Source organism: Oryzias latipes, chromosome 7 (assembly GCF_053564925.1).
Source record: "Oryzias latipes strain Hd-rR chromosome 7, Olatipes_Hd-rR_3.1".
NCBI classification, from domain to species: Eukaryota; Metazoa; Chordata; class Actinopteri; order Beloniformes; family Adrianichthyidae; genus Oryzias; species Oryzias latipes.
In genome coordinates, this window is record NC_136243.1 from 26664651 (window position 1) to 26683023 (window position 18373).

An 18373-nucleotide genomic window follows, 5' to 3' on the forward strand; every position below is an offset into this window, starting at 1 on the left:
ACTCATGTGAACCTGATGATGATCTTTGAAAAGAGCGGTTTCAGTATCACAGCTGTGACCTTCATAAAACGGAGCAGGACAACAGGTGGGAATCGTGTGTGCGCTAATCTTCCATATTATGGTTGTTGATAACAGATCCTGCACACCAGTGCTGTTAAAACTCAGTAATTTAATATGGAATATATGAGCAATGTGATATTTGTAGCATGGAAGAGGCAAAGGACGGGAAGATTCTGTTGATGCTAATAATAGAAAATTTCCATCATTCTGCAAGGGTTTCTGTTACCAAAAGAATTCTGAGTACTGCAGACCCTCCAAAACAAGACTTTTGGCATCCACAGAAGGATTTGGGGATTTCTTTTTTTGTTTTTTTTTAAATCTTACTTGGGTCTGCTCTCTCTGAGGGCATCAAAACAGGGATTGGATTTCCCTGTGACAATCCAATACCACTTTGGAAAGACAAGGTCAGTGAATGCACTGGCTCTTTTTCAGAAGTCATTCTTCTCTGCCCATCATAACTTAGACCAGTTGAGGGGCCGAATGTTTGTACCCTCCAGCAGCAAGGGAGTAACAACGGTATAAACAGATAAATAAATAGTAATGATTAGTTTCTTACAATATTGATCTTAGAGTTGGTTGTAGGTATTTGGGGTTACTTTTGTGGTTTACCAAAAATCTCAGCTGATTTCAGTTTGTGGTTAAAGCACACATACACAGACTTTACCTGTTTTGGAATAGAACCTAAACCTAAAATTCAACTCCCCCTACAAATACACCACTCCAGGCTGTTCGTGCGGACCCCCTGAAGATTTCTTTCCATCCTGCCATTGAGTTCCAAAGACTCTGGTGACCATCTTCTCAGGAAGTTCTTTGGAGATTTTGCATTAAGATGGTGGTCTCATTGCTTTGTGCCGTCATGATCAGCCTAACATTAATACCTGCTTTGTCATTACATGATGTGTGTTGCTTTCCTGATTGGTCAAAGTTCAACTGGTAAAACTTTCACTGGCTGCATATTTGTGCGTAGAGCCTGAAAAATGACTTTAAAACCTGTGTAGCAACGTGTGATCGTGAGAATTTTAAATGCAAAAACCTGAAATGCGCATTCGGTACACGCATAGACTTTTCTTTGAAGGTGGCCACTTGAACCCGAATTTCCGAATCCTATGTGAACATAGCATGACACTGTAATTCCTTGATGGTTAAACAGATTTGTCTTAATAGTATTGAATCTTTTGTTTCTAGAAGCATTCGACTAGCAGTTCATTGCAACTTCTCTGATGTCCTCTAGCCTGAAGCCTCGCTGTTTTTTTGCTTCTCTCAGCATACAACAGTCAGTCCAAGGTGTTTGAGTGATGGTTGACCCGTTGTGCCACTTGAAATCCCAAGCTTCCATCTCATCAGGTGGCCTGATGTTTATATCAGCAGGGAAAAATGTTTTGATGAATCAGACTAAGTTCCTTCTCTTTAGCAGCCTCTTCAGGATGTTTCCCTTTTCTTTGTAGCTGGCGGTAGAGGATATCCTCGCTGCCTCTTTACTCTTGACTTTTGTTTGAGGTCCTCACTTGATCAAAATGAGGCATGAGGTTTAGGATTTGTCTGGTGCCCTGACAGCATTAAAATCATAAATTTCTGACTTTTTACCCATTTGTGTGGTATCAAGACATTAAAAAAACAATTTGGGTAATATGTGTGTGTGTCAAATTTCCTTTTTTTGTTAATGGAAAACAAAAACACCCAGCATCTGCTACAAAAAAAGACCAGTGCTTTAAATAAGTGCACAGCAAGGAAGCTTCCATCTCCTGTTTTAACCAAATGTTAAAAAAATACTGTTTAAAGTAGAACACCTGTTTTATTAATACCAGCCTCAATGTGAGTGCAAAATGTTATTATAAAGATGGAACTGGGCCCAACACGTCTTTTTGTTTTTTCTCCCCAACTCCAAGCTTTTTCAATGCTTGATCTCTAGCATACTTCAGGTGTTGCACAATTAGTCACTATAATTAGTCTAATTTACACAAATGTCGACAAAAAATGCACCTGTTGCCACGGTTTCTCAGCAGGCTGGCAGACCTCTCCTTGGAGAATTAAATCAGTCCAAAGACTCAGGACAAAGGCTTTGTTTTTGTCTACATTTTTGCATCCCCATCTTGTAGCGTCTATGCCTCTGAAGGTTCATAATTGGATTGCTCATAAAAGAAAATACTGCAACCTATTATCTATCTCTGACCTTAGTGCCGGCCAACTGCTAAATTATGTAATTTCACCTTATTAGTAACTTTTCTCACTCATCGATAAGGGACGTAAAATGAAAACGATGCCTTTAAGCCTTATGCATGACAGCCGTCCTGCATCCACACACTCCATTTGGGTTTGAAACAGCGCCAGGAGAAAATCAAGTGACACAGGGCCACACAAGGCAGGGGGGGGGGGGGGGGTGATCCCACTTGACTGTTAAGAGTTTATATAGCGCGTGATGACAAAGTGCTTTATGACTTTGCTGCGTTCACTGGGCCCTGCGATTGAAGCCCCCTGGTGACCTTGACTTGTCAAATGTTCTCATTTTCACCAGGAAGGAGCCAATGTTCAGCAGCTGCTCAGAGTTGGAGCTGCTTTTAGAGAGGACAGTCATGTGGAGGTGACCCATGCTCTTTTACTTTCACTGCCCCTGCTACAAGAACATAGCAAATAGGTAACCATTGATTTTTCCTGAGAAGCCTCAAAGCAGCTCTATGTGCTACATGCTAACAATTTTAGACAAGTAAATGAGGCTTAATTAGATTTTTATTGAAAAAGAAATATGATCAAGCTAAACATAAATCGGTGTAAAAGGTTGATTGAAGTAAAGCTTGCAGAAGAAACAGGAATAACCCTATTTAATCTGTACCACAGTACTTTTAACTCAAGAATGGCTTTGTTGAGTTGCTGTAATGTATAATATCCCTTGTGCTATCTTACATTGACGTGTTCTCCCTACCATGACAAAGGTGGATAAAGGTGGAAAGATTTCATGTAATCCATGGACACCAGTGAAGATCACAAATCATTGAAGAAAAAAGGTTCAGTGCACTGTCTTGTGGGGTCTAGATGACCCAACTCCCAATGTTAAAGTGCCTAGGATAGCACAAGGGTTAAAGGACAGAAAAAGGAAGTAAAACCAGTAAAAATAAACAAAAATGCTAAAATGCAAGAAATGAGGGCAGGCTTACACCGCCCCAATGAACTCCTGCTGCTCTGCAGAAACTATGTCCTAGAAAACAACACAAGGTTTGTGTTTTTGCCTAAAAATGGCATATTAGTAATCAAAAGACCAGTAGGAACGCTTTTAAAATAGATTAAAAAAATGATCAGAGTGGGACTGTAAGCATCAAAAACAACATCAGATTGTTACCTGATACAGGCCATACACATGTTATCTCACCGAGAAGAGGAAGGACCAGCCCTTCATCCATGCCATTCTCTTCCTGAATCGGCCGTGACCTTTTTTATGCAAATCCCAGGACGCCTCACCAAGTTATCTGAAAGCCAGACTTAGTGTGATGCCTCTGCAGGACTCATGTTTCATGTAAAATATAACTGCTCAGTGTCGTGGTGAAGAAAAACATGGAGAAGGGTCAACACTCAGAGGCTCAAGGAGTTGTTTTAAATGAGTTGAGATAATGCAAGAGGTGCAGACAGAGCCACAGCTGCCCTCTGACTGCTCTGGATGCTGTTGTGTGCTAACAACTCTTGCATTGATCCAAGGAGACACTCAGCCCCCTAACCTGCTGAGTGCTCAGTTCCAGTGAACAATGGAGTTCAGAGCGTGTCGATACAGTATCCTATTGAGTGCTCTCCGTTTAGCAGCAAGATTGATGAGGTTAACGCTCCAAACCAGAGAGCCAAATGGTGTCAAAACCACAGTTTCTTTGGATTAACCATTTCTCTGCATTACCACACGGAGGAGCAATGGCTACCGCTTTACATACAAAGAAAAAACAAACACTTTAAAAAAAAAAATCTGATGTTGTTTGGATTTCTGAAATTGTAAAAAAAAAAAAATTGTAAGTTTAGGATAGACAACTCTTTCTGGACAGGAATGCAATGCAAATCCCCAAAGACACTAAATGATGTACAAGTGGATTTATTACTGTAGGTTCATATAAATCTAAGGTTGGCCTGAACTCCAGGGAGAGGTTAATCGATTACAAAGGGATGTGGTATCGAACCTCTGAGAAGTTTATACACCTCATCAATATGTGAAATGCTATCGATCATTTGGACCTTGATAAATTAAATTCATACACTTGACAATGCATGACAATATTTGAAATTCTTGGCCTGAGAAAAATGTCGTTCACAATATTATAATTATTTTGATTAATTTACAAAGTTTTTTTTACACTTCACCATGCTTTTCCTGATTTGTTTTTTGTGTACCGGTATGCAAAAAGCCTGCATCGTCCATATAAATGGATTTTTGTTTTCTCATGAAAGTCGGGAGGCATCGTTCACGCCAGACATATTCAGACCAAGCAAATGAAACATGAGCTTTATGATATGTCTGCTCCATAAGCTGTTATTATACGCAGCCCCTCAGATAAACAGGCAGTTACACACTATAACTATTGTGTGACCTTTCATTAAAGGCAACATCTACCAAAATCTGTTTACTGGACAGGTCCTGGAGAATACATCTGTACACAGCTTTTTTAAACAGTTCTATAGCTGAACAGCTCAGTGAAGTATAGTTGCATTGAGCACTAAATAATTTTGTCAGTATTTGTGAAATAAATTGTCAGGATGAAAGTAGCCTATATATTTTGATTGTGTGTGTCTGGAAGCCCTGGTGTATCAACGTTATGGTTTAATACTTTAAGGCTAAACAAGGCACCGGTGTTTCACTAAAATGATAGGGGAGTAACGACTAATCAACTTAACCGATGATAGATTCATATTCCTAAGATCCAACAGGATTGTGTTATTAAAGGTATCAACCTATATTATAAAAACCTTTCAAAATGAAATAAATCGATTATATCAATATTGGAAAATACCATTTGGATTGGGACAGGGTACGTATGTTTAACTATAAGGCAAAAATGACCAAGTGCATCACAGCGGACAATGTGAGGGCAGCAAAAAATGATCAAGCATCATTCCAGTCTAGTGTGTGGAAACACTTTGAATTTTGCAAAGACATGTGACCGTTCAGTGTGGTAGAATCTTCTAATAATGGATTATTTTGATGTGGAAAAGCAACAGTGGTCTGAACTTTGGGAAACTAAAAATGTGAATGGATTTGCCATTCATTCTTGTTCACCTCTTTGTTTGTTTGTTTGTACATTTGATTATCTTGCAGGAAATACAAGGAATCTGGAAAACTTTACCTGCACTGTTCAGTACACAGGTATTTATCTCTTGAGTCACACCGGTTAAATTTTTGGCTAAAAAGGTTGTGGATCGATTGTAGGTCAGTGAATCAGATCATTAAAATGAACCAACATCGTCTATGATTTGGATCAGAAACCACAAATGATGACTTTAATTGAATTGATTGTAAAATGAAATTGTTAAATCCCCATTAAATATTCAAAAGTCAAAATTTAGGCAATATTTTTGTTTAAATAAAAAGATAAAAATTATTTCTATGCAATCTAAGTGAAATAAAAAATAAAAAAACAAATTCTAAATAAATGTAACTTAAAAAAAAGTTAACATCTAGCTTTGAAACATGAGTTTTAGAGTTTTAGGTTTAATGGTCTTTTTTATATTAACATTTTAAAAATGGAAATGTAGTTTAGAGCAGTATTACCATATTATGACTGTGTTGTCTAGTGGCCTTGAAATAAAAAAACAATATATATTTATAGAAAATACTTTTTACGGTTTATAAAAAATAATGTTTTGCAATCCACAAAGATAATTAATGAATAAAACCAGAGTTGTGATTCTTAACTTCTTCGAACAGATTATTTATTCACAAAAACAATTCAGTTGCATCAAAAAATAGATTTTACAGCAAGGCTATGTCTTCATTCAGGACTAAATCTTCGTATATAAAACTTAATCTGCAGGTTATGATGTCTGTCTGTGATCCCCCTCCTCTTTTCTCTCTGCCCATAACACGACCATACAGAGGTGGAAGTGGTAGAAGAGACGATATCCCTTCTTCTCACACATGGACTTTTCTTGTCAGTGAGATACATAGTGAGTAATTCAATAAGTCAAGAATTCATTTATTACTTTCTTTTTCAATCACAGGGTATTTTTTAACCTCCCCCATCCACCCCCACACTGAGAGAGAGAAAAAAACCTAAAGCAATACAAGTTCTGCAACTTCCATCTGTGGCAGCAGTTGTGTCTTCCTGCTGCATAATTACAAAATATTGGCGCCGTTTTCTGTAAAGATTACTCACTGTAGGAGGCCCTACATAATTTGGACCGGAGGGTTTGTCACAGAAAATAATACAATGCAACTGGGCTTACTGTATTAGATTTCCGCTTTTAGCCTCCTTGACATTTCAAGCTGCATGAACTAATACATCTGTTATTTGTTGATCATTTGATTATTAACATACTTCACAAACCAAATCAGCTGCCCTGCTGGAGACACAGACACAGCTCAGCCGACTGTCTGGATTTTCTCACCTGCCACGCACAAACACACACAAAAAAACACACAATTCAGCCCTCAGTGAAAAAGGAAAGCAGGGGGAAAAAACATTTATCTTCCACTCTCTGAGCATATGAGCACTTTGACGCCGGCGTGGAACAAAGCCCGTCATCACATTCTAATCTCGAATTTCAGGGCTTTTATTTCACCCAAATGCCACCCTGCTGGCCTTGTGAATTATTGACAGACTGACACCAATGTGAACGGACACATAAAAGAGGCTAAAAGCTCCAGCCCTGGAAGAGCTTGTCCTGTCCTATTGCCATCAACAGGGAGACTAACCGTGGTACTGCTTCACGGTAACCTACAGACTGAAGTAACATAAGATTCCTGATCCACACCTGCACCGTCCTGTGCAGCAGGGGCACCTCAGCAAAGTGACGAGGACAACAGGCCAAATGATTAGATCAAATCATAAAAAATTGAAAGTATTAAGTTAACCATGGTTTGTGCTGCTTACAGGCCTTTAAAACCATCTCATAGAGCTACAACTCATCTTTCTGGAGACAACTGATGTGCTATTTTACTAGCAAGAGAGAAGTTTACCTGGATGTTATTAGAAACGGGTGTATCTGTCATATGTGAATCAAAATTAGCCAAATTGTTCTTCTAATGTTGCTCCACATTGAAATACCACAGAAAGACGCAAGAACAGACGGTGAAGATGGATTTTAAAAAACCGTAGAGCAACAAGGAAAACCTTGACAGGGATGAAAAGTTGTGTTCTGCAGTGTTTTGGTACTTTCACCAGTCATCTAATCAACCTCGCTCTCATTGCTGGCCCCCTCAGGCCTCCTCAGTTTATCCACCTGTTCGTTAATCTGTCCGTCTCCACCTCGCCGATCCTCTGTCTGCATGCTCAGACCCTCCTCCTCTTCCTCTTCTGCAGGGCTCACATCCTCCTCCTTCTTCTCTTCGCCTTGAACCTCCATGCGGACCTGATCCACAGGCACCATAGTGCCCAGGCTCAGAGAGCAAGAGTCGCCGTTGATATCATTGGCTCCATCTGGGCCGTCGAGTGCATCCTGAGAACTGTGGTCCTTTACAGGAGAAGAGTTGGTGGACTCGTTACTTATTGGGGAGATGTCGCTGCTGCTGTTGGTGTGGTTTACGGAGGGCGAGCAGGCTGCTGTGGACGGCTTCAGGGGAATCTGCCATGATGGAATTTTAGCAATAGCAGGAGTGGACGGAAACTGTTTCCTGTTGGGAAAGGGGAAGAGGTTGGAGTCAGACAAGCACAGAGTTAGAACTGATCACAAGCTCTTTAAAGATTACTAAGAACTTTAGACCTCTTTTGATCTATTGTAAAATCGTGCCCAGTAATTATGAATCTGTAATTATGTCTTATTATGTCAAGTAATTATGATTATGCCGTTTTTTGTCAAAATTAAGAAACCTGTGGTTTTCTATGACATAGTTTCTGCAGAGCAACAGAGCAACAGTAGTTTATTCGAAATAGGCCTCTAAATTGTGGGCAGGACTGCTGGCCCAGAATAAGCCTGCATTACATCTGTTTACTCTCTCTCCCACTAGCTCACAGCTCCTCACAACCCCAACCTAACATTACCGGTGCAACAAAAATCGCGAGCAATATTGAAGCTGTCCAGCCGAACAGATTTGAACCAGATGTCAGCTCAGACGAGCAAAATGAAGACGGACATGGACTTATTTGTTTGGAAGTGGATGCATCAGAATGGAGCAGAGCAGGAAGCTTGTGAACTGCTGAATGGAGCACCTACATCACAGCATTTTCTTGTCTGCTCCTGATTCACCACGACTTGCATACATAAATACTCAGAAACACAACTGAAGCTAATTTGTTCTTTTTTTGCATATGTCCTCAACATGAGAAAACTACCTCAAGAACATGTTAACAACACCAAAAACATGCCTTTCATTGGAGTGGATCTTACTGCACTGCTTTCTACAAGTCACACCTGTGGATTGACTACAGGGCATCTAGCATGCTGAGGTTATGAGTTGCTTATAATGATGCCCTGAGGATTTTTTTTAAAAAGACCACAGTGGTGCAGTGCTAGTGAGCTGTTTGTTAGTGCAGGAATACACACTCTCAAGGCTCTTTTAAGACATTTTATCTATTATACAACAATTTAATGCCTCTGAGAATGAAATTATTTCATCAGTCTCCAGTTTGGAGGTACTGGTATGAATGCATTTTTAGTTTTTAAGTTTGTAATTTGTGTTTTTACTTGGTTTTTATGTCTATTGGTCTTAGCATTTTTATAGGATTTGTATTTTATTGAGCCTTTTTTAAATGTTGGTTCTTTCTTTTTTTTTTAATGATCTTGTCAATTGGACCTTTAGTCCATAATAAATCAGTCATTCATTCAAAAATCTAACTTTAGACCAAATTTACAAATATGAAATGAAATTACAATGAAACAAACAGGCGGAATCTGCTGTTCCTTGCTCTGCCATGTTTCAAAGTCTTTTGGCAAAGCGTGACGTTTCTTTGATAAGGTCTTCCACAAACCACTTTTAACCACCATGAGTAATCCCTCTTTTCAAGCCATTTCTCCATGAGTTGGCACTTTCCCACAGATGAGCATGAGATATGTAGTTGAGCTGAGATTAAACAATTTACAACACGTTGATAACCTGATGGAAATGTTTTTTTGTTAGTGACACGAAGTCATATTGTGTTGGCGAGAAAATAAGCTAAGACCCATTCATGAGAATTTAAGACGATTTAATGATTTATAAGGCCTTTCTTAAGTTCAATTCACTTTCAAGACCTTTTGAGAATCCGCAGACACCTGGTTGTAAACACAGCCTTATGCATGGCCTTCTCTGTCAGGTGCTCACTAATAATACCATCTAAACACAACCTATACATTTCATCAGCAGCACACGTATGCACCCGATGTGCTTTAACTAATCACAGCATAATATTTGATTCCCCAAACAGCCAGATGTGCATCACACCTGCTTAATATGAATCTTAACTATTTTTAATTGGATTCTGCAGCTTTTAAGATCAAAAAGACACTGTTTAATGGATTCAGCACTTCTAGGTGTTTAAACTGTTTGGAGAAGATGTGGATCAGTGAGGGAACAAGTTTAGAAACAGATGGTGAGCCGGAATCTCTGTATTGAGAGGCAAACCTTTACCTGAAAACTTATTGCTAGAATAGAAAAAAAAAAGCTTAGAAGTAATTGGGATGTATAAGGGGAAAGAAAACATGCTCAACTAGACACCTCTATGGCAATTTATACCCTTGCTGGCTTTCTGATGTACACTTTTATTTTAGGCATCATTATTACGCTGATACATAATCATGCATGCTAATGGCCCTGAGTGAGCTAGACGGAGCTTGATTAGACGGAGTCAGATTGAGAGAACATTAAGCAGTATATACCTTATCAACAGTAACACAATAGCAAAGTCGGCCGTTATTAGTGGGAAGGTGTGATCAGATTTTACAATAAAGAGCCTCTTTACTTCATGTTTGTTTGGAAAAAAACAAGATAAAAAAGGGGGAAATGTCACAGTATTTCTCATTTCTGTTGTGTGTGAAGTTGTAGTGCAGCTACTGAGCAGTAGCTGCATGTGGTTACAGTGCTTACAGTCCTCTTTCAGGAGTGCACTACTTTCCATTAAGATGATGTCAACAGAAAGTACTGACGTCTGATCTGAGAGTGGTGGTGTTTTTCTGTGATGTTTTGCAAGGCCTTAGTATTACTTAACCAGTCACACTTATTGGAAGACGGGAAGGTTTTAAAAATGCAGCTGTCTTATCTTTGGATGTAAAACACAGCAAATGCTCTAATTTAGTGTAAAAAGCAGAAATAGGTGAGCTACTTATATGACACTAACTGCAAAAGGAGCTTTCAAATGGGGAATGTGTGGTACTTTCAGTGCTCTTTTTAACTATCATATTTCCTCAAACATCTATTCAGATCAAGCCAAAAACTTAAATGAGATGGCACACAAAGGAGTAAATCCTATGCATTTTATGTATCTAAAAATTCCTGCTTGGGCCTTTGCTTTCTTTCTTCTTCTTAATTAAAAATTAATGAATTGGAAAAAAAAAGTAAAAAATAATTTTATGCATCTAAAACGTAGCTCTTTTTCTATTTTCATTTCTTCTGTTTCTGAGCTCAGAGCTTTTGGTCATTTTTTTTAGTATAATGCCCCCCCCCCCCCCCCCCCCCCCTCTGTGAGCTTCATCTCAGACTTCTGTGTTAGGCCTCCATGGTATTTTCTATGCAGATATAAAAGTGTGAACTCAAATAACCTGACTGTTAACCAGCGAGTCTTATCAACTACATATTTCTTCTTTGTATATATCTTTTCATATAAAAAATAAGAAGTTCCAAAAGCAACATTTTGAAAGACTAAAGGTAGCCTCACACACTCCAGGGAGCAGATTCATAGATGACACTTAGGCTGAATCTGAATTCTTCCCCTCTAAAATAGTTGTTTTAAGGCTAACCCTCGCGGCCGAGCCCTCCGCTGTGAGGGTTTTCCGAGGAGAAGCGCTTTCCTTTAGGTGGGCGTGCTCTGCTGTATTGACTTTTTGTTTTAGCATGACCTTTTTAAAGTTGTAAAACCAACGTTTTTATGTATTTCCGAGCGTGAGCAGCCCCGCCCTAACGTAGCTTACCCGCGACTATTGACGACGTCTTCGAGTATTAGTAACGTCCAAGATCGAAGAGACTATCTTTCCATAACTCTCCGTTTGGGGGACTAAATTTAGGGGTAGGGAGAATCAATAACGGTAGGGGAAGAATTCAGATTGGGCCTACCGGTATGTTTGGGCCTAGATTTGAAGCCTGGTACAGATGAAACATCCACAAAAACAAAAGAAGAAAGTCTAAGATTAAACAAACGATAGATTATTTTTACACTTGTACTTCATTACTGGTTGCATATTATTTCAAATATATTCCTATAAACATTTAGTCAGTCTGCTTCTAAAAGGCGCATTGCTTGGCAGCTTTGGTATGAGAACTGTTCAAGAATTATTCAACGGTAGAACAGGGCTGGGATTCTATAAGTTCGCTTCCTTCTACTCCCCTTCAAGCAATCTTGGATTTCATGTCTAATTATCCTAAGTTGAGACGTCTTTGTATGAATGTATAACTGCTGATTGTTTTGTGCATTATTCTTGCTTTGATTGCTTGAAATAAACCATTTCAAATCAAAATTAAAAAAATCAAAGCAGAATTAAGTTTTGAATAATCCCCGCCCCCAGATATACGTATTTATTATCCTAACTCGGGGGTTTCTACCACAACTATTGTCAATCACAAATTACGGTTGTGAAACTTGTTTGAGTTCATAAAAATTGTTTTAATATTAAAAATATGTTGCATTAAATTTAGAGGTAATTGCCTATTGGTTTTTATAATATTTTAAACTGAGACTTTAAAATTTAACAAAGATTAAAGCAAAAACCCAACCACAATTGATTCCATTATTTTCTGTACAAACATGTCTCGGCTTTGCTGTTCCTTTCACTCTCATGTGTTTTGTCACCAACAGTGGTTTTATTATGTAAATGATAAAATATGGGAGTGCCGTCATTTCAGTTAAAAAAGGAAGTGGAAGTTAGAGCTGTATATCTCACAAAAACAAAGCAAACTTGCAGCTGAAAAAAATTGGGGGGGAAAAAAAACCCACACCATCATTTTGAGCATACAGACACTAATACACTAAAAGTTTAAATATCTAGTCCTTGATTGGTTTGGGTGACAGGAGTCTGAGTTTCATGTACCTGCTGAGCAGTAATCCTTTCAAAGAGACAATCTCGGCCTTCAGATCTGTGATTGTTTGGTTGTCCAGGATGCGGTTGGTTGAGGTCGATGCCTGCAGGACAAACAGAGGACAATATTGCATCAAACAAACTAAAACAAAAGTGCTGCAACAGAAAAGTAACGATGTGGTATCAGAATAGTTCCTTTACTTTTGGCCTCTTCTACATGGAATATTAAAACCCTATTTAAAGAAAGCTCGTGTAAAATAAACAAATATGATAAATGCAAATGCTAAAAGCCACATATTTTGTGCAGTCATCAGTCTCCATAACAACCTCACAACGGCTTACTGTGGTTATGAATGAAAGGAGTGCAAACATGGCTGAAGCTGCCTTATGATGCAGTGAGAGTGAATCATAGTCTTTACATAATTTTTCATACTATCTAGAAAAGATTAGGTCAGTGTACAGTGTTTTGGATAATGACTGTCTTAAACAATGGCTACATTTATAAAGGCAGACCAAAGCTTTGCAGTCTGTTTTGTTCTTTTATCAAAGGCTTGCGTTATCATTCACAGAGACACACGCACACAAAAACACGCACACTCCCCAAACACACAGGTGCTGCATGAAATACTACACGATATCATTTAAAAAAAAAGCATTTGAATAGCAAATTTCTACTGAAAATCGGTCTCTGTTGCACTTTTTTAGTAACCTTTGAAACGACGAGAAAATAGGTCAAGTTGGCTGAGGCCTATAAAGAAGTCAAATGCTAATGATAGGAGCTGTAACATCTACAGTTTATTAGAAAATAAGAATTAAAAAATGCACGAAGGCCTTTGCTGTACTTCTGTCAAGAAGTTAACGGTACGGAAGGGGTTATAGGATCAGTGTGATCATGTGAGGTACAAAACTAAACTGATTTATTTCTGTTTTATGCTACATTCTATGCTACATACACCAGGAATGTGATGCATGTTTAAGAATGAAGGTTCCTAAACGCGCTTTTAGCATACAGTGTTGAAACTGGACTGTCACTGACTACCCGATACTAGCGCATTCATCTACAGTTGAAAGAGGTTTAGTGTGAAATGTTGCAGCGATGCAAATCTCGCAATACTTGCTCCAGGCTTTTTTTTTCACAGCTCTATTCCGATGTATGAAAAACTTGGTGTCATTGTCCACATTTTTGGCAACGGCTAAAGCTGTAACTGTTTTTTTTCCCCTGAATCTACAAGTATATACAAAAGACAATAGCGAGAGACCACTATGACAAAAGGAGAGAAGAAAACAGACAAGGGAAAAGTGAGATAAAAGCAAAGTAAAGGCTGCAATTAAGACTCTCCTGACTCAACAGAGGAAGCTTCTTAGGAATGCTGGACCCCCTATCGAGGGGAGAGGGATAACTTGGACTCTCTAGCTTGTAATTAAATCTAAGAAAAAATTAATTGAATCACATCTGAAAGGGATCAGACTCATTTACAGTGGATGGTGGGAGGCAGAGGAGGAGAAGTGAAGGGAGACGGTAAACGGAGATGAGCGGGAAAGAGTTTTTCTCTCTTTTCCGCTTCTTATTAGCTTCTGAAGCCTCTCCGATAAGGAGTCGTGTTTTAGAGGTGGTGCATTGGAGGCCTGCTGAAGACACTCTTATTACAGCCATCACCTCATTAGAACCATCTTAATCCCTCGCCTCCCTAAGGCACCCGCATAATAAGGCTCAATACTGCTTCTCTCTCATTTTATGCTGAAAAAATTAATTGCTGTAAAGGCTGAGCTGCAAATATTCCAACACTGAATCGCTTGAGAAAAGGCAGATATTGCTCAAAATATGTGAAACCGAATGATTCCTATACACTTCTGTCACCTAAAACAAGAGCACAATCCTTTAAAAGTAGACACATTACCCACCGGCTACATTCATTATATGTACTATCTACAGAGCAGCACCATGTAATATCTCACATCAAGACTTGTCACACAACACCAACTCTGACGTATGTCTTATTAAGACCGAAGAAACCTAATTAAATGTTGGGTTATAAAAAAAAGAAGAAAAAAAAGTCTGCACTGAAAATACATTATGTCAGTTTGTATATGTACACCAAGAGGAAAGATCTTGTGTCAAGTGCACTAGATGCTCGAGCGGGGGCTGAGTGGTCGGGGTATCAATGACTGCAGCAAATGGAAGAACTTTAAAAGCCCCACCTGAAGTGTCAACACATGTTCAATAGACCACATGAGTGGAAGATGTGATGTTTTAGCAAACTGCTGATCAAAACATGGAACTGCGATACTAAAGTAGCTTTTAAGAGCCACTCCTTCTGTTGCTCTTACAGGAAAAAAAAAAACCTCCTCAATATTTACATCAACATTATGTCATCAGAATAACAAATAAATATATTTTTTCTTTTTTTTTCCTCTAAAAAAATAACTTTAAATTGATTTCATTTCTCTTTACAAGACTTGGTTAAATAAATGTATCATGTTTTCCTCTTTAACATGGCATTTGGCTCTTTATTAAAAAAGTAGTTATTTAATTCAAATATGAAGAAGTGGTTGTTTTAACCACACATTATTATTTTGCGGAGGTGTTTCCATTTATTTTAAACCTAAGGAATCCAAATATAACTTTCCTACGGGATTTTAAAGTTAATTTGACAATATTTTTTGCTTCTTCTCTGATGGCAGCAAAATAAATACATAAATAAACAATAATAATAATAGTAAATAGAAAAAAAATGGTGGGCAAATTTGACCCTGTGGCTAGAAAAATTAGACTGTCATGTCTCGCTTTTAATTTTTGTCCAACATCCTGTCATCTTTTTGGGTTTCTTTTTTTTTTTTTTTTTTTAATGTAAATAAGTAATTAAATAAATGAAAGAAAAGAGAATAGAGTTCATCCAGTTAGTAGTGCCATTTATAGAATAATCATCCCCAAACGTGTGGGCTAGCGGTGTGTTTTAGCTGAGTGAACACTGCTCAAAGCAAAGCTTTTTCCTAATTGGTTTAAAAGCCTTGAAACTAAAATGTCTCAGTTGGGTGTTTAGGCGTGATGAGGTCAGCTCATTTCTGCTGGTTAACTGAGTTTATTGGAAAAAAAAGGAGAGAAATATGAAACCAAACATACATATTAGAAACAATGAAAGCAGTGGAGAGAGTGTGAAAAAGAGAGTTTCAATTCCAACAGCAGCCAAAGACGGCAGCGCATCTGGCTAAATGAAGATAAATGCCTGTGGACCATTAGCAACAAGAAGATAAGATCTTTAACAAGGCTTGTTTAAGAGTGTTTGAAGGCAAATTAATTCACAGTTAGACTGCCGGCAGACAGTGTGTTTTTCTGTAACACATGTATATTTATGATGGAATTAGTTTCAAAAAGAAGTCCCCAGAGGAGTGTTTTTGAGTGGAAACACTGGTACAGTGCAATTGATTTCACTCTATTTATGCACTTTCCCACTGGCACTTCATCTTGTGCAAGCAAGGAGGGGGTTTCTAATCTTTTATGTAGTATCCACTAATAAAAGGAGCGATCAGTGAGTTGAGACAGCAGGGCAAACACAGTTAACAGGCAGATTTGTAATGATAATGGAGCAGAAATAAACTTGGCTGTATAACATCAGGGATGAATCTTCCCGAGGCAACTCCGGAACACGGTGGCTGGAAACAGTACTGTGTCCTTACAGTCAGATAGATAAATAAAATAAAATGGAGAAATCGGGAAAATGTGCTGCTTGTTCTTGGGCTTTATGGGGGGTGTGGGCGCATGAACACGAGTCGATCCGCCGACATTCACTTCCATAATGAGCTCCCTCCTTTAGGAACGGCAGACGCACTCCGCAATCGAGTGGTTTCCAACTGGAAAAATGTTTACTTAGCAGCTGAGAAACAGAAGTCTCCATGTGTTTTGGGTTAAAGGCACATTTCCGTGTTGAGAGGGATAATTGCTAAGTGTGGCGAACTCGAGCAGCGCAGTGCAGAAAACCTTGAAAGCCGCAAACGGTGAATCATAAGTAGCTCCCCGGCTCCAACATGTGTTTCTCATCAAACATCCTGACCTGAAAACAATTTTCAATTTCCCCATGGCCTGAGACAACAAGAGGGCTGTGCCGACTCAGAGGGAAAATTTAAGATCAGCGCTGTAACTATAAAGCAGAGTTTATGATTTGTTTAATGGCTGTTTTGATGGGAAATATACTTTTTATACACTACTGCTGTCCAACAAAGCACTCATAGCAAATGAAGTAGACTTTTACATTCAATCTGCTATTTAGTTATGACAAATGCAAAAAAATTAAAAAAGTTTGTTCCTTTATGGTAGATGGAAGTTATTGTTTCAACTGGGTTTTTGCTCAGCAACAAGACAATTTTAAAGACTTCTGGTACAAATCAGCATCATTTTAGATCAGATCACTAAGGATAAATATCTTTACACTTTAGGCCCCTCCTGTTGTACTCGGAACTGAAAACAAGACTCAAATCATCACTTTTGATTAACCTATTTCTCTGAACACATCCATATTTTACTCCCTTAATTGTGAAGAAACAGATGTGTCCACATATGTTTTCCTAATCTATCCAGATGCTGTAGTTTCATACGTCTGCGCTTAACAAGCTGTGGACATAAAATATTGTCTTAGATTGCTTCTTACAAGGCTTTTCTTTTCTTTTTTTTAGCCGGGAGACCGTAAAGCATTTTATGAGGAGTGTTATAAAAATCAAGCAACATGTCATCCCTCCACATTCGTTTAAAAATAAACAATCAAATAATGTGATTCACTTAAACACCTGTAATTCTGAAGAGCTCGTGAACAATGTCTATAAAAATGAAGATACAAAGAGGATGGTTCTGGTCACAGATTATTGTCTCATGATGAGATGCAGCTTAGTTTGGAGTAGCTTTTGTTGTGTGATTGTCATCATTTTGGAGATAATGGGTTTGAGAAACTGTTTCAATTCAATTCAATTTTATTTGTATAGCCCAAAATCACAACAACAGGCATCTCAATGGGTTTAAAAGAACCTGAAGATTCTAACCTAAACCTTTATGTTGGTGCAATCCACAATGTCTGATAAAAAGGGAAAAGGGTTGGTGAGACTGACTGCTCCGATGTGTTGATATTTTAAAAATGTACTTCTGACTAGAAAATACAATTCTAACATCCAACATTAGGAGGCAGTAGTCATATAAGCGTATTTAATATGTCCAAAAAGATATGAAGAGAGCAAAAAACCTTGAATTTCAGATGTCCAATTGAATTAAAATAAAATTATATCAACTCAAAATGAAAAAACACGCTTGTTGGAAACCCTTTTTGATTGAATGATTTTCTCTTAAGTCTCTTTTGCTTGGCAAAGGTCTTAAGTAGAAAATCAAAAAGCCAAAAAGGTCAATCTCAAGTTTTTTGTTAATTTTCTACAAAAGACGCAAGGGTCTTAGGGTATTATGTTGATCCAAACAGAATGCTGCTAATGTCTTATTTACATTTTTTTTCTAAAGGTGATCATTTCTATTCAAATACATTTTATTTCATAGGTTAATGATTCTCCTCCACCTTGAAACTGCTCAAATAAAAAACACATGATTTAATCTCCTTCCCTTTTTTCAATCTATCTGTAAACATATTAGGTTTTTATGTGAAATGTTTTGAAAGAAATAACTGGGCTAAACTTTATCAGAGGCCACACAAGCAGGACTCTAACTGTCATCCTATAATTTTGTAAAAAATAAAGTTTAATTGATTAAAGCAGGGTTAGGCCCATCCAGCCCCCCATGAAAAACTTCATGGTGGTATTTCTGCCAATCTTTAAAGTCATTCAGTCATTTTCTTGACCAAATTATTTAGATTTATAGATTTAAAAAGTTGGAGCTAATTTTGCACAAGTTACTTGTATGCAGAGAAAATGTGCCGACTTTACACCACAGACAGGGGAGAATTCTCAAAACTTTGCATGGATTTCAGCATAAAACAAGGCGTGCGTCCAAACACAAGAATGT

At 38.1% G+C, this 18373-nt stretch overlaps 1 protein-coding gene across 2 annotated transcripts in view; it reads right to left on the reverse strand.

Moving 5' to 3' along the window:
• Positions 1 to 5938: 5938 nt before the first annotated feature.
• The window catches only part of pex14 (peroxisomal biogenesis factor 14), a 57964-nt gene continuing 45529 nt past the window's right edge, over positions 5939 to 18373 (reverse strand). Inside the window, exons 8-10 of one of the 2 annotated variants that reach the window (XM_020704551.2) lie at positions 12397 to 12488; positions 7465 to 7855; positions 5939 to 6630 (exon numbers count right to left, since the gene is read on the reverse strand). In XM_020704551.2, the coding sequence (XP_020560210.1) occupies positions 6574 to 6630; positions 7465 to 7855; positions 12397 to 12488 (540 nt within the window). In that variant the 3' untranslated portion in view covers positions 5939 to 6573. Of the gene's footprint in view, positions 6631 to 7309; positions 7856 to 12396; positions 12489 to 18373 lie in introns of those variants that run through there. The other variant, XM_004070660.4, reaches the window with a different exon arrangement.